At 30.3% G+C, this 15,910-nt stretch overlaps 1 protein-coding gene across 16 annotated transcripts in view; it reads left to right on the top strand.

Annotated features, from left to right (window-relative positions):
* Positions 1-15,910, top strand: part of LOC107450601 (uncharacterized) — a 133,080-nt gene that overhangs the window by 95,676 nt on the left and 21,494 nt on the right. For 7 of the 16 annotated variants that reach the window (XM_087164311.1, XM_043044204.3, XM_016066426.4 and 4 more), the window contains 5 exons: positions 4,129-4,234; positions 6,920-7,096; positions 7,473-7,511; positions 9,007-9,054; positions 10,337-14,891. In XM_087164311.1, the coding sequence (XP_087020437.1) occupies positions 4,129-4,234; positions 6,920-7,096; positions 7,473-7,511; positions 9,007-9,054; positions 10,337-14,891 (4,925 nt within the window). Of the gene's footprint in view, positions 1-3,325; positions 3,346-4,128; positions 4,235-6,919; positions 7,097-7,472; positions 7,512-9,006; positions 9,055-10,336; positions 14,892-15,910 lie in introns of those variants that run through there. The other 9 variants (XM_071185652.2, XM_071185655.2, XM_016066430.4 and 6 more) reach the window with 3 other exon arrangements.

The raw sequence follows: 15,910 nt of genomic DNA, 5'->3' as shown, positions 1-15,910 counted from the left end.
AATGCGTAAATCTTTTAAAATTTTTAATAATGTTCATTCCTAACCTACCTTTAAACAAATGTAATAGCAGTATGTTTACTTCATTTTTATTGTATTAATGATTGCAATTTTAATATATGTCATAACATCATAACCGTTAATTTTCATTGTAAGAATAATAAAAATGTCGCAAATCACTGCACAATCCTTGGCCAAGTTATTATACACACTATAAGATTCTATGTAAAATCTTACTTAACCGGTAATTCTGTACAGTTTTATTGTTTTTACAAGACTGAAATCGGTTTTCACTTGCTTACATTCGTGTATCAAGTGGTTAAATTAGGCGATGTGTAATATAAATTCACCGATTGGATAAATTAGAAGATATATTATAAAAACATGGAATATTTATTATATCAGGTATTATATTGTAATAATTAGATCAAATTATTAGACGCAGTGTAGTTTTTTAATAATTACATGTTTTGCACGAGTTCATATACAATACTTTAATATTTAAACGTATCTATAATGAGTTTTTAGTTAGGAGATTTCGTACATTCTTCCAATTTGTATTGATTTTTAACGTATTGCATTACAATGTTAACCAAGTGATATTCAAACGTAAACAAGTGCAAAACCGGTTTCAGCTGTGTAAAAACAATAAAGTTGTATATTATCACCTGATAATTATGATTTTACATAGAATTTTATAGTGCTTGTAATAATTTCGCCAGGGACTGTATATTCTTTAGAGCTTGAAGATATTTCTTATCTTTATCTGCGACTCAATAATTACCAAGTCTTGGTCAGACCAATTTGAGGGGTATAGCTCGTAGATCCCCCAAATCTCTACATGAAATTGTTTTTTTTTTTTTTTTGAAATGTGCCAGTGTAAAAATCCGTGCCATTGGCTGTTGTAGTTGGTACAGTAAATCATGATACAGAAATATATCCTTTAGTGCTGAATTTGGGACAAAATTGTGATTATGGTACAAGACTTCTTTTATGTTCCCTGTTTAGTGCTGAATATGACAATAAATAATTCTTATGTTCCCAATAAATCAAAATAAATAAGAACTGTTTAATGTTTGAGATGCCATGAACGATCTATCTTTTAAGTTAATCTTCATCTTGACTTTTTTTCTTTTTTTTTAGAAATTTATTTTCTCATTTGCCACTGCCTGTTAGTCTTTCGAATTAATGTTGATAAGTTATTAATTTTGCTTTTTATGACGCTAGTACTGTTACAGAAATCTCCTTGACAGTTTGGACAAACCTGCTGCCGCATTATTCTACAGTGTTTTCATCATAGAAAAAAAATGGGTGAGAATTTCTCACCCTTTTTCAAAAACAGGGTGAGATTTCAAAAAGTTAAGTGAGATTTCTAAAAACTAAATAAACACAAAAACTCTTGAAAAAAAAAATCATTCTTTTAATTATAAATAATACATTTTTAACGTCTTCTATTTCCTAAAGCATTGAATATTTTTGGTGCATCATCATAGAAGATTTTGCCTTTACTAGGTTGTACACTGTATTTGTCCATCTTATATAAGTACAAAATTTTTTTAAACGTCTTACATGAAGAAACCTTACCTTCTGTAAACACGTGGTTGCAGAGAAATGTGTTCTGAAAGGGGTTCCATGGTTGTGTTCTGTTGTTCGAAAAGGTTTTGAACAATACTGGTAAGTAGAGAAGCTAGATAATGGGGCGGATGTCGAAAATAATGAAAGATCCAGGAAGAAAAGTGAAACGGATTTTATTCTAAATGGCGTAATTCGAAGCTTTTTCCAAAATGCGAGAAATTCGAGAACTTAGAAATTGATTTATAGGATGCGCGAATTTCTCGCGGTAATAATTTTTTAATGCGAGAAAAGAAAAAAATATGCGAGATTCTCGCGTTCTTGTGCTGTAGTGTAAACACTGTTCTATGTATTTTATGAAATTGTTTTATAATAATTCTTCATAAATATTTTTATTGACTGTAAAAGAACATATAATTGAGAAATTCTCTTAAAACGAGGTTTTTCTCAAGTTATGATAAAGATTAAATATTGTGTATATCAATAACTCAACAGAGATATTTTCGTAAAGTTAGTTTTAATGCCAACAAGATAACAAATGACTGTTTCAATGATGGATGAAGTTAAGAATCCTTAAATGATTATTTGAATATTGATAAAATACTAAGTTGGTAAAATCTATGTCAAATTTTCTATCTATGATGCTCTACACTTTTTTTAAAAAATTTTCTACTTTTGGCAACTTCTTTAAAGTATGTAATGTTATTTAAGTGGTAATATCAAACTATGGATACTTTGTTGCCATATATGAAAAACTATAGTTACTAAATTTTTAATCTATGAAAGGTTTTTTAAGTTATGACCTTTTCCTAACCTTTGTAAGCTCTAGTTTTTGTTTTTTTAATACTTTTTTATATAAATACTATTAAATATAGCATTTCACGCTAGTCTTCTTCAGATCATATTCTTGACTGATTAGGCCTCACACACCTTGATGTGTGCATTGATGGTTATCAATTTAGTAAAAGTGTACGACTGTATACTGAAATGTGTATGAATGGTCATGGACTAGATCTAGCTCAGCTGGATATAATGTTTAGCGACAACAACAATAAAGACCTTGTACCTTTTAGAAAAGAATTGATTATGAAAGTTTTGTCCATGTGCTATGTTTATTTGATGGTCATTGATTTCCTTAAAGTGTACAATACCATGGACTTAATTCAGCTCAGATGGACATGAAGTTTTGCAACAACAAAAATATTTTAGAAAATCATTTTGTACCTATTAAAAAAGAATTAATTCTAAAAATATATATGAGTGTTAAAGATGTTTAAAATCTGGTTTAAAGTTAATGAAAGGAATTTTTAAATAAAATTATGTACTTATGGAATGTTGATGGACATGTTGATATTTTAAGTATATAGTGTGTTTATCTTCTCTCAATGAGTAATATATATTACACATGGTATTATAATTTTTTTTTTAAGATCTTACAAATATTCAATTAAATGAGCATTATGCTTGCTTTGATGTTCCTAAAATTCAACTATTTAATAATTTATCTTACTCATTGAAAGAAGATAAACATACTACTATGTAGCACATAACATACTACATAAGTACATAATTTTATTTAAAAATTCCTTTCATTAACTTTAAGCCAGATTTTAAACATCTTCACCACTCATATATATTTTTAGAATTCTTTTCTAATAGGTACAAAATGATTTTCTAAAATATTTTTGTTGTTGCTAAACATCATGTCCAGCTGAGCTTGGCTAAGTCCATGGTGTTGTACATTTTTTGGAAATCAATAACCATCAAATAAATATGGTAAATTTTATGTTTATCTTGTTTCAATCGATAAGATGATTTTTTAAATAATTAAATTTAATGAACATTCATGCAGGTATAATGCTTATTTAATATGTTTAGAAAGCAAAAGCTTATGATATTTTTTTCCTCTATATTTGAAGTAGGCTAAGTAAAGATTTTTACCTTTTAGAAAAAGTATAATAAAAACTAAATTATATAATTTTGTATTTATTATATTGTGAGAGAATTTTAACTAATTGATATTGGTTATTTTCTTAATGTACCATAGTGCAACAGTACTATACATTTTTTTAAAAATATTCATTGATTATGAACTATTATGAGTTATTCAGTACTCCATGGATAAAATTACACTAGAAACTGATAAAATTATTCTGCATTTAGAAATGTATAATATTTATAGAACATCATTGGAAAAACCTATGGGCAAAATTGTTTCTGCAAAAGCAAATCAAATTTGAAAAACGGTAGATAGCAATAAAAAGGAATAAGCAATGAAATTAAATAAAAAAGATGAAAAACAAATGTTTTATTTTTTTTTTTTCCATCCTAATAAAATTTGAACCTAAATAAGTTTTTTTCATTACCAAGATCAAGTATATCTTCTCGCTTCAGCTTCTAGGAATTATTCGTTTTAAATAATAGTGTTTAGGACATTGAGAACATACTCAATAAGAAATTATATTATAACTAAGTGAACTAATATGACTAAATTGAAAAGTAGTAATAATTGTAGTAGTAATAATTGAGTCTTAAGTAATAAAGAAAAATTTATTTTAGGTAACTCAAGTATGGAAAGTAATGCATCAGACATGTACGATGATTCTAATGAATTAATAATTGATGAGGAGGCCTGTGCAAGTATGACTGAGACACCTGATGCAGAGTAAGTTAATATATTTTTTTATATATAGAGTTTTTATTATGGAATGAGGAGTGTTATGCTGTTTTTCTGCATTATCCTGTATGACCTTGAGCTGAATATCTGGTATTCAGCAATAGTATGTTTTTTCTTTCCTTTTATTAATATTTAATGGTATGAGACTGAACTAATCGGGGGTCTGTCCATGTCGAATTTACTACCGTTTAGCGGTACTTTCACAAATTCAACTTTAGGAAAAACGGTAGTTTCACAAATTCAATTTTAGGAAAAACGGTAGCTTCGCAAAATACTTTTTCTTAAAATTTTATTTTGTATCCCTTAAGAAATGATAAATCCATATTTATACCATATTTTTGTATTGATTTTTTAAATATAATTTTTAATTTTTTACAAATTATATCTAAATTTTCACGAAATAGGTACCTTTCAGAAAAACCGAGACAGACCCCTGCTAATGTTTTTTTTTTTTTGTTCTTGTTCAGGTTTCTATCTATTTTTTTTAAAGTAAACTTCTAATTTCAATTTCGTATATATTTTAAATCACAAAGCATTAATAGTGCTATTTAATAAATATAATAATAGTTCGATTATTAAAATATAAGGGTGGCGGAATAATCCCAGAGTCTTGGCATCATAGGCAGGTTTTTTATTTTCAGTGAAAAATCAGATTTGTTCAGACTATTTGATTTTTTAATCTGATTTATTAAGGTTATTCAATCAAAGTGTTTAGCTTTGTCATTGAACTGGTTCACTAGACATAGTAATCCTGTTGCTAGCAGTTGTAAAAAACTTGCTATATTTTGGTACAGTTAATGCTATGAACATTGAAAAAACAGCATTAATTAGTAATAAATATACTACACCATTTGAATTGTTTTTCAAGAATATTTTTGTATCATAATCTATGCTAAAATAAAAGCAAAGTCTGTACAACTTCTGAATTGTGATCAATGAGAAATTAAAAAAATAAATGAAATAAAACAAAAAAACATTGTAGCGGGACAACTCTCTTACTTGCTGCGGGATTATGTAATTCTTTGACTTAAATGGCCTTAAAGTTAAGTTCATGGGTAATTATCAATATTCTTGAATTTGTTCTTTTACGTTTTTAACATTTAAATGTGAGTACAGAAAAGTATTTTAGTGTATGAAGTTTATTGCTTCCTGTATCACTTTCATTTTGTCTAATTTGTATTTTATCTGTTCTTAAAATTATCTCTGGACTTTTTTTTCTTCTTTGCCTTTCATGCTCATTAAGTTGTATCACTGAGGCAACTAGTCTCTTTCGCGAGCGCTGTCCTAGAGCCATAGGTTTTTTTTGCTGTTTAGCCTAAATTCAAGAAATTGCCGAAATATGACCATGTTTTTAATAATGTACAGTAAAGTAAATAAATGACATATAATGTATATATTTTTATTCATATATTTATATACTTAAGTTTTTATTGTTTAAATACATTTTTACACAATTTTTTTTCAGTATTAACTTTTTAATGACTTATGACATTATACAGACAACCTCTTCGGCAGAAACCCCTCTAGCACAATAGCATGTGCTACAGTTTATTATTATATAGTTTCATTTTATAGTTTTTACCTTAGACTTTTTCTTATTTTTAATAAGCAAAACAAATAAGTGGGGAAGATTTGACTCTTTTTTTTTCTTTCCTTTTTTTTCTAGAAGATCTCTAAACTTATTTCGAATAAAAATGAAAAAGTTTAGCTTAGGGGGGCTTAAGGGCGCTTAAGAGTGAATGTGGAGGAAACAAAATATATGTATTGTGGTACAATGTAAACCATCCCTAAATTGTTTGAAATAGATTCTTTTAAATTTGAATCTGTAAAAAATTTTACTTATCTAGGATCAGAAATAAACTATCAAAATGACATTAATCCTGAAATCAGAAAAAGAATAATCACAGTCAATCGTTGCTTCTATGGTTTAAGATCATTATTGATATCTCACTTAATAAAAAGAAAGACGAAGATTTTATTTTATGAGGTAGTAATCAAGTCAGTTTTGACTTATGCTTCAGAGACATGGTGGACTTAAACAGAAAAGGAAGTGAAGTTATTTGCAACCTTCGAAAGGAAGGTTCTACAAACCATCTTTGGCGCTATGCTCGATAACAACAACTGGAGAAAAAGATATAATTTTGAAATGCATAAGATCTTTAATAGTGATGATTTCATTAAATCTATTAAACTAAGAATGAGATGGGCCGGGCATGTAGTGAGAATGAGCCCAGAACGAACAGCATTAAGAGTCTTTAATGCAACCCCCTCCAATAAAAGGCCAGGAGGAAGACCCAAAAAGAGATGGAAAGACTGTGTGGATGAGGATTTTGCCATCCTGAAAGTAAAGAACTGGAGATCAATTGCTGGAAGAAGGGCAGAATGGTAAAAGCTTCTGAGAAAGGCCTAGGCTCACAAAGGGCTGTCGTGCCAATGCTGATGATGATATATATCTTTTTAAGGAATAAAATTCTATCATAGTTCTAAAGAGGATGTTCATTAAGTGCATGTTGCAAACGCTGAGACAGACTTTTCTTTTTATAGAGTAGTGAAAATGTAGTGCTAGTTAAACGGACTAAGTATCTTTTTGAATTGTAATCATAAATTTTAGCTATTGTTTAGTTAATATAATTCAAGTTTTTTGTGTTCTTAACTTTAAAATAAATTTTCTAGAGGTAATTCTCTTCTCATGACATCAGAAGATCCATTTATGGCTGTTGCCTCTAAAGTGTCTGATGTATCAGAGTTTGCTGAAGTTGATACACAGACCACTGAAGTGCCAATTATAAATGACTCACCTGATAATTTAGACATGATAGACTCCTCCGAGATTGTTGATGAATTCGATTCGTAAGTGATTTTCGTTTGTTCTCATATGTCCGAAGATATGCCTAGTGTTCTTTTTAATGTGAGTGATTTATGACTTTTCAGTAATTATCTTAATCTTGGTTTTAATATTAAGTTGTGAAGACGATAAGGGATGTTGACACTGATATGTTTGCATATTTTTTTTAGTTGAGAAATTTTTTTAACTTAAAGCATTTTATTTTTGCATTTTTATTGATTTATTTATTTTTTACAAAAAAAGAAAAGAAAGATCTCTCAATAACAGAGCACTATGGCATTCTCAGTATAATTTTTCTTAGCTCTTAATTATTTTAAATTTGTTAACATTTTGAATGAATGTTGTATTGCATTTATAAATGTTTCATTTGTCTTTTTTTAGCTTACCCTCTAGTCCTGATTTGCCTGAATTGCCAGATCTGTAAGTTTACTTTATTTTATATATCAAAAGATGTCATTTATAATAGTATTTAATGTGCAGCTGGCAATTGAAGCTTACATTTGTAATTTTTTCTGATACTAAGTCTTCTAATTTAAAAAAAGTTTTCATTCTCAACAAAAACATTCTAATAAAATTTGCGACTCATGTACAACATTTTATCTTGCAAAGAATATTTTGTTTTTGATACAAGAAACCCGTAAGAAATAAGATTTAGCAAAAATCAACCTTTTGGTTTTGTTTTTTTAAAGTAGGGGAACAGATTCAATCAATAATCTTGTTTTTTTTTTCCTTCATATTTTTTGTTGCTCACTTTTTCACAAGTCTCTTTTTTTCTTCTTCTTTTTTTTTACTTGTGATTCACTACTGAACCCCTTCTCTTTCGGCGTCACATCTCATTCATTTGGCGGTTTTGTGCCTGTATGGTTTGCGACATAGAGAACAATTGCATCATTAAAATTAAATTAGTCACTACTCACAGGTCTCTTTAAATCCCCTGATTATTGCCAAGAAATGGCGCAACTAGTTCCATTTTCTACTCAATTTTCGTAATGATATTTCCCACCTTGAATTGAAATCAAAATCATTTCATATTTTCTGTAATTTTGCTTTCATTAGTCTTACCGTTGCATGTCAAAATAAATAGAATAGCTTTGTGATAAATGTGATTTTTACGCTCTGATACCCAAGTCTGATTGTAAAGCTGTTTTAACAATAAGGCAGGAAAATTATTTTTGGAAATATTTTTTATCTTATTTAGATAATTATTTCATGCAGATATTTTTCTTAAACACATTAAATCGATGAAGTTAATAAATATGTTATCATAGTATATATTTTTTAAGATGAAACCTGGGTGCATTGCAGGGAAAACTAGAGATCAGTAGATGGGACATCACTTGTTTCACTAATAGATCAAGCAAAAAACTGCTTGCTGACAAAAATATTTTCCATTTTCGACTTAGGATAGAATATATGTATGGAGCATATAATAACTTTCAGCAATAAAAAAAATTCTTATGTTGGGTTTAAATTCAAACCAACAGAAAAAGACAGTTAACCAACAATGTTTTATTTAAAAAGAAAATGCTTTAAAATTGCTCATGGTTAGTGAAAAAATTTAATAAACAAAAAAATTCCAACATTTATTTTTAAGAAATTTTCTGGGGATCAAAGAAAGTCAAGAAATATGTCGGTCACTATATTGAAATAATTTTTGTCTCCTTATTGGCTAAAAAATAAAATTTAAATAAAGAAACAGAAAACGGATCATTATAATGAAAGGGTTGCATACTAAAGTGCATAGACTTTATTTGCCACAGGTTTCAATATTATTTTTTATTTCAAAGCATTGTAATGTAGTTGTGTACATTTTTTTAGGCATTTTAATTATTTTTGTTTAATTATATATTGCATTCAATAAATAATCCATGATATTACTTAGCCTTTTTGTTAAAATTTATTTTACTTTTTCTAGAATATCTACAAATTCTGATCTTGCAGAACAATTACACTATTCAGACTTGTAAGAATATTTTCATTCAAATCAATTATCTTAAGTGTCTTACTTTTTTTTATTTATGGACTGTTCGGTGAAAACTGTAATGATAATTTTATTGCATATGTTAGACTGATTAATAAATTTTGTCAGTAAGTAAACAATATTGACAAATGGAAATATGCTTAAGCTAAAGTTAACCGAATAAGGTTGAAACAAACTTGTGTTTTCACTTCATTTATTAAATATTTTTTAAAATATTTGTTCATTTGTTCACAACATCTGAAGGATTTGCTATTTCCTAAATTTCTGTTTTATTAATTTTAAATATTTGTTAAATGTTAGTCTCAAATTTATTGCGTAAGACCAGTCAAAGATCAGCATGTAAACGTAAGTGAAGAAATACATTATATGTTTGTTTATTTATAAAATTTTTTTAAAAACACATTTTGTGTGCTCCAGAAAAAATAGTTTTTAGAGTAAGGAAAATCTAATTATAGTTTAGCATGATACTTTGAACCGCAACATATTGTACCTACTAATGTATCATTGTCAGTAGGTGCTTACTTTTCTGTATCTTAGGTAGTCTAATTTTCAAGCTAAATTTTTCTTGAAAAGTCTGCTTAACTTACTATTTTAATTTAAATATCTGCGAATTTTTCTAATAAGGATAGAAAAAATTTCTGTTCAAAATAAATATCTAGAAACAGATACATTTAATATGCAAATAAACAATTTATTGAATGAATGTCAATCATCTGTATGACATGTGTTGAAAATGTTCTGTATCATTTCTATTCCTATCATTTTTAATGTCTATATAATTTCCTATATCATTTCTATTTTTATTATTCTGCACAGAATGAGCTTTATTTTTATGTCGATTTTACTTTCACACTTTTAATGCAATAAATAATTTTTTAACTTGTTATAATTTCATTTATTTTCATGCATGAAAAACATCCAAGTTTTCTTCAAGTCAGCGTTTTGTTTTTCTTTATCCTAATTTTTGTCTTACTGTTAAAAATCATAACTATGAGCATACAGCATTTAAAATTGTAGTCTTGTGGGACACCAATACAAATACTTTGTTACATAGACTTGAAAACTGAGATTGTAATAAAGTATGAAAATTATGTTTGTGAATAATTTTACAGCTGACTACTAGGAACAATTTTCAATTTTGAAACCTTGAGGAAACTTTTGTTTTATTCTCTGACGTGAACTTTGTTACCTTTCTGTGCATAAAATTTTCTAAACTTTTCATTTATTATGTTTTTTGATTTTGTAGCTATTATTTATTTTCTAGGGTGAAGAAATGTAGACGACCTTGTTGGGTCAAATTGGAGCGACTCTCTCAAACTGAAATTGATAAGCATACATCTTACATTGATGTAGAATATCAAAAGAAGGTGCGTCATGCTAGACGACTAGCTAGACATAAAATAGCTGCAGATAAGTTTGAAGAATACAAAAACTATAGACAAGATTTTATTCATAAGAAGCGCTCTAGGGAATGGTCTTTTGAAAATAATGATTTCGAATCCTCTAGTGATGAATACAGGCCATCAGAGTCCCTCAGTTCAGGGAAGAGAAAGAAGCGAAAAAAATTGCCTTATGAAGAAGATATAGATTGGAGTCCTACTCTGGATCGTGATGCAGACATTAACGCTTGGAGACATACAAGTTCAAGGCAAAAAAAGTATGATAAGCTTAGAATCACAACTAGAAGGAGAAGAATTGAATCAGATCCAGATTCGGACTCATCAGATTTTGATTACGAGACTTACATGTATAATTATGAGGAAGAAGAGGAAAAATCTGAAAATCCTGAATCATCTGAAGATGTAAATGCTCCTAAACTTGAAGATATTTATGATCCAAGAAAAAGTTACGACCCACCTCCTAAAAAGAAACCTAAACTTAAACCTAAAAAAGTTGAAGCAATTGCAGAGTCACATCAAAACACAATGATTGATAGTGATGTGTTATCCAGGATCATGCAGGAAATGGCCGATTACAACATGAAGAATACAAAAGATACCAAAGTGGTTCGCACTATTTTAAATGGAGCAACCACAAAACAATCCTGTTCAAAATCCACTAAAAATAACTCCGCCAAACGTGGAAGAACTGGTATTAAACATACGAATGACATTTTGCCACCTTCAGTAACCACTGTGCAAAAGCTAATTTCCAACATGGTTGATACAGTGTGCACTATTGAAACTAAAAGAATAGAAAGTGTAGAAAAAAGTAAGATGAAAAAGTGCAGATGGTGTAAAGTCTTATTTCACAGTGAAAACAAGAAAGATATTGCTTGCGTCATTTGTAAGGACACAATTAGTCCTAATGCATTGATGGTAAAAAAACCTAAAGTCAAGAAAGGGGACCCCACTGGCAGTAAAGGATCCAAAGGGGGAGCTTCAAAAAACAAAGTGAGGGATAAAGTCTTGAAAACTTTATCCAAAAATGACCAGCAGAGATTAATATATTCTGACAAAGCAGTTAAATTATCAGTTGATAAAGGGTACAATCATCTCAAAAGTCTTTCTCCTCCCAGGGAAACAGTCGATAACGTAGACTGTTCTATAAAAAAGGCCATTAAGGTGAAAAAAGGAAATAGCACTAAGAAAAAAAGCAAAGGTGTATCTAAATCTGATGCAAGTTCAATAGGGTTGACTAAAGTTCCTAATCAAATTCAAACATCAAAAACTAATAGTATTGCTATGACAAATGTCGATAAAGGGTTATTTTTAATGACATTTCCAGATCGTGATGAAGAGCTTGTTGAAACTCCTAAAAACAATGTCCTACCATCTGCATCTGATAATGATAAAAATAATTTAATTAACAGTACATCTCAGGTTACTAGTGCCAAAACTTCTGCAGGGGCAACCACTGATGCAGGAGCTGCAGATGAAAGTCGTGATAAATTTGATAAGTATTCAATGCCATCCGTTCCTACTGTAGTTGTTGCCAACTACTCTGCTTCTAAGACAAAGAAAGGTGATTTTATTCTGGAGAGTGTATATTATCAAAATAAAACTACACAAAACAATAGCGTGACTAAGTTACCAATGGGAAAGAAAGATGATAGTTGCGGAGATTCTCCCAAGAGTACCAGCGTTGTTTCAAACATTAATAATGTTTCTCCCCTCAGTAGCAATATTGCTCCTGGAAGTATTAGTACTAAAAATTCACTCAGCATGCCTACTGTGAACCAGTTGTCAATGATACGTCAGCCCTTTCCATCTAATATTTATTCCAATGCACTCTTAAATGTATCTGCTGGTGTTAATATTAGACCTTCAATACCTCAAACCTCTTCTAATTTGCCTAACAATTTAGTAATTAATAGTGCTGTACCTAATGTTAAGTTAAACACAAATCTTCCTGTCACCAATGCTAATAGTAGTTTGTCTTTTTCAAATGCTAATTTTGCCATCGGATCTAATATTACAAGACTTATTAATTCTGGTTTTCAAATAACCCCGGCATCTACAGGAAATAGCATTGCCATCAGGCCTGTTAGAATGGGTGTACCAATGTCTGTAAACAACGTATATTATACAAATGAACCAAGCCTTTCTAGACTTATCAGCAATCAAGGACTTCAAATTACACCTGCACCATCAGAAAATCTTCCCCTTAATGTTAATAATAATTTATCCAATAACACTGCTGTAAATAGTGTCAATACTTTTCCATATAATAATCAAATTAACCCTCAATTATCTTTAGATCCTGCCCAATTTTTACTTGATAAATCCATTATAGTTCAGAACATTAATGCACCAAATATTTTGAATACAGGAGGAACTTCTTTAAATGCAAGAAATATATCTTTGAATACAGAAAATGTTGGTTTAAACACAGGAAATGTTGCATTAAATGCTGGCAATGTTTCTTTGAATGAAGGAGACAAATCTTTAAACACTGGAAATATTTCATTAAATGCTAGCAATTCATCTTTAAGTATATCAGTTGATTCTTTAAATTCAGGAAATAGTTCTTTAAATGGTGAAAATGTATCTTTGAATGATCGAAAAACAGTTGCAGATAATTTAGTACAGAAATCTCAGACCCCTGATTTAAATTTAATGGATGTTACCAATTTTTCGCGAGCCTCAATTACACCTGTTAGTGAAACTCATCAGTCTGAAAAACTGAGTAGCTTTAAAACTACTGAAAATGACTCCCATCTTGAAAGAGAATATCGAGAGATAGAAGCATTATCGATTTTAAGTATAATGGACTTAGAAAAGAATCCAAAAGCTGCACTTCTTCACCGCATAGATATGAACAATAAATCTGTTGAAGAATTATCTAAAGATAAAAGCAGACACAATGAATATCTAATTGCTCTGAATGTGAAAGAAATCTATAAGATAGCTAAGAAATGGCTCACAAGATTCGGATCATTCACTAGACTCTCCGAGCACTTTTTGAAAAAAGAAGAGGAAAATACCCCTCTTAAGACTGCAATTCAGATTAAAAAAGAGCATATTGATGAAGAGGAAGAAGAAATGCCTGCCTGCCAATTTTCTGAGAGTTCATCCCACATTGCACAGCCATCCCCTCTTCCTGATCTATCGAATGCTGGTGGATTAAGTTTGAATGCATTTAATACAATAAATGCAGTTCCTAATATAAACCATATAGCTAATTTAGAGACTCAAGTTGACTCAATTGCTGATCAACTTAACTCAGCTGGTGTTGATTGCACTATTCCTATTCCTGGTATAACTGCAATGTCTTCTAACAATTCTCTAATTCAGCAGAATGTTCCTCGAAATGATATGTTCCATGATTCTCGGGAGACTCCATCTCGAGGTAGTGGTCCCAGAACACCTGCTCGTCCTGAAAGTGCAGCATCCCATATAGAAGAGAGGGTCTTAACACCTGCTCAGATTAAAAGAGAAAAAATGGAAGCAACTAATTCTTCCCCATTTTCTCAATGTTCTTTCTCCTCTAATAATCCAGCAATTTCTCTACCTTCAGGTACTGATCTTCAAAGTGTGCAACCTAATGAACTATCTCAATTACTTTCTCAACCTTTCATGTCTCCAAATATTGGAGCACCTAGTGTAGGGTATACCAATTCTGTGATGTCTAGACCAAGTAGTTCAACACCCAATATTTCAATGATGTCAAATTCTTACATCAATTCTATGTCAAATCAGTCACCAAATATTAATCTAAGAACAGTGCCCCAAAACATTAGTAGTGGTCCGCCAAGGTATATTGGACCTCCTGGTATTGTGACCAGTAGTTCTAATTATAACAATCTACATGCTCAGAGTCCTCCAAATTACCAAAATCAAGTGCCTCCTAATAGAACGGTTTCATTCAACTCAAGCCAGAATCTTACTAAAGTTCTGATGGATTTTGCTTCTCAAAAGACTCCTCAAAATTATAATCCAAAGGCTGTGCCTGGTAGTGTAAATACGAATATTGTAGCTGTCAGAAGTGGGCCGCAAGGACAGGTTTATATGCAGCCTCAACAACAGCCCGTTAATCAATTATACAATGTACAACAAGTGTATCTTCCGAATCAGTCTCCTCTATTACAGCAGTCTTTAAATTCACAACAAAGAGCTGCTCCTCAATCGGCGAACCAATATATTGTGAGGCAAAATCCTAGTACTGTTAGTAGTACTTTGTCAGGAGGATCAATTCTTCTGAACAGTAATACATTATCTACAAATGCTATGCAACAAAATCTTTATATCCAGAACGCTGTAAATAATTTCCCTCAAGATCAAATGGCTCAAACATTGAACACGGCAACTGTCCCGCAATCTTCTTCACCAGGCTCTCAACTACCATCTAGTGCAGCATTTTTGATGCAAAATAACAAGGTAAGATAATTTTCTATTTAAGTTTATTTTATATAATTGTGCGAAATAATATAATCAATTCCTTACTATATTAATGTGGTACCTTAATATAGTTGAATTGTCATCTAACGCTTTTTAATACCCTATCATCACACAGAAAAACAATCTTTAGTTGTATTTAGTTTAGGCATTACCATTATTTATGTAGGTACCTAATTTAGTCAGTAGTCAGCTAGATTTTTCTTGCTGTTAGGGAAAATAATGATTTTTTTTGCTTAGCATTATTACAGAAAGTTAATCAACCTAAATGAAATTTTGATTCATGTGTGCTAACATCTGGTTTTTTTTTTTTTTCTCCCGTCGTCCAGTGGCTCTCAAAAGTTATTTCATACTTTCAAGGTAGAAATGAGATTAACATGATTAACTTAATTTCTACTGTAGACCTTTTCACTCTTGGACCCGTTTACCTTTTGAATTTACAGAAAAGAAGAGGTATAGTTTGTCTAAAATAAGAACTCCAGTTGTCATTCGTCTGGATCTGTGGCGGTGACTATGGTAACGAGGTATGACTATTTCAAATAGGGGTGCGGGGTCACTGTTTTGTTGCCCAGGTCGGCTAGAGTGAAGCTACCCTACCTAAAATGCGCCATTCCCGTTTCCATAGTGCTAGACTGGTGCAGACTTTGTGGCGGGAGGAGTTCTGAGCTTAGACAAACTATATATTCTTTCAAAGAAAAAAAAAACAAGCGCAGGCATCCCATCTAAATATAAAATGACTGATAATATACTTATAATTGAAGCATTATTTCTTATCTTTAAATTATTAGTTTGTTAATATAAAAGAAAAAACTATGAAGATCGTGGTAGGTCAAAATTTTCTTTGCTTTTGTTTAATTTTTAAAATGTGCCTTGAAATAATCAAGGCATGAATAAATATTGTCTATCCATTCTTTGTGTTTTTGAATAGAGAGTTAAATTTTACCTGTGGCGACAGGAGAAAGGAAGGAATAGATCAAAATAGTGATAGATCACTGTGGTAG

This window comes from Parasteatoda tepidariorum, chromosome 5, assembly GCF_982258835.1.
Source record: "Parasteatoda tepidariorum strain Cologne lab strain chromosome 5, Ptep-v5.0, whole genome shotgun sequence".
Taxonomy (NCBI): domain Eukaryota; kingdom Metazoa; phylum Arthropoda; class Arachnida; order Araneae; family Theridiidae; genus Parasteatoda; species Parasteatoda tepidariorum.
The sequence above is the reverse complement of the archived record's forward strand: the minus strand, read 5'-3'. Positions and strand labels throughout refer to the sequence as shown.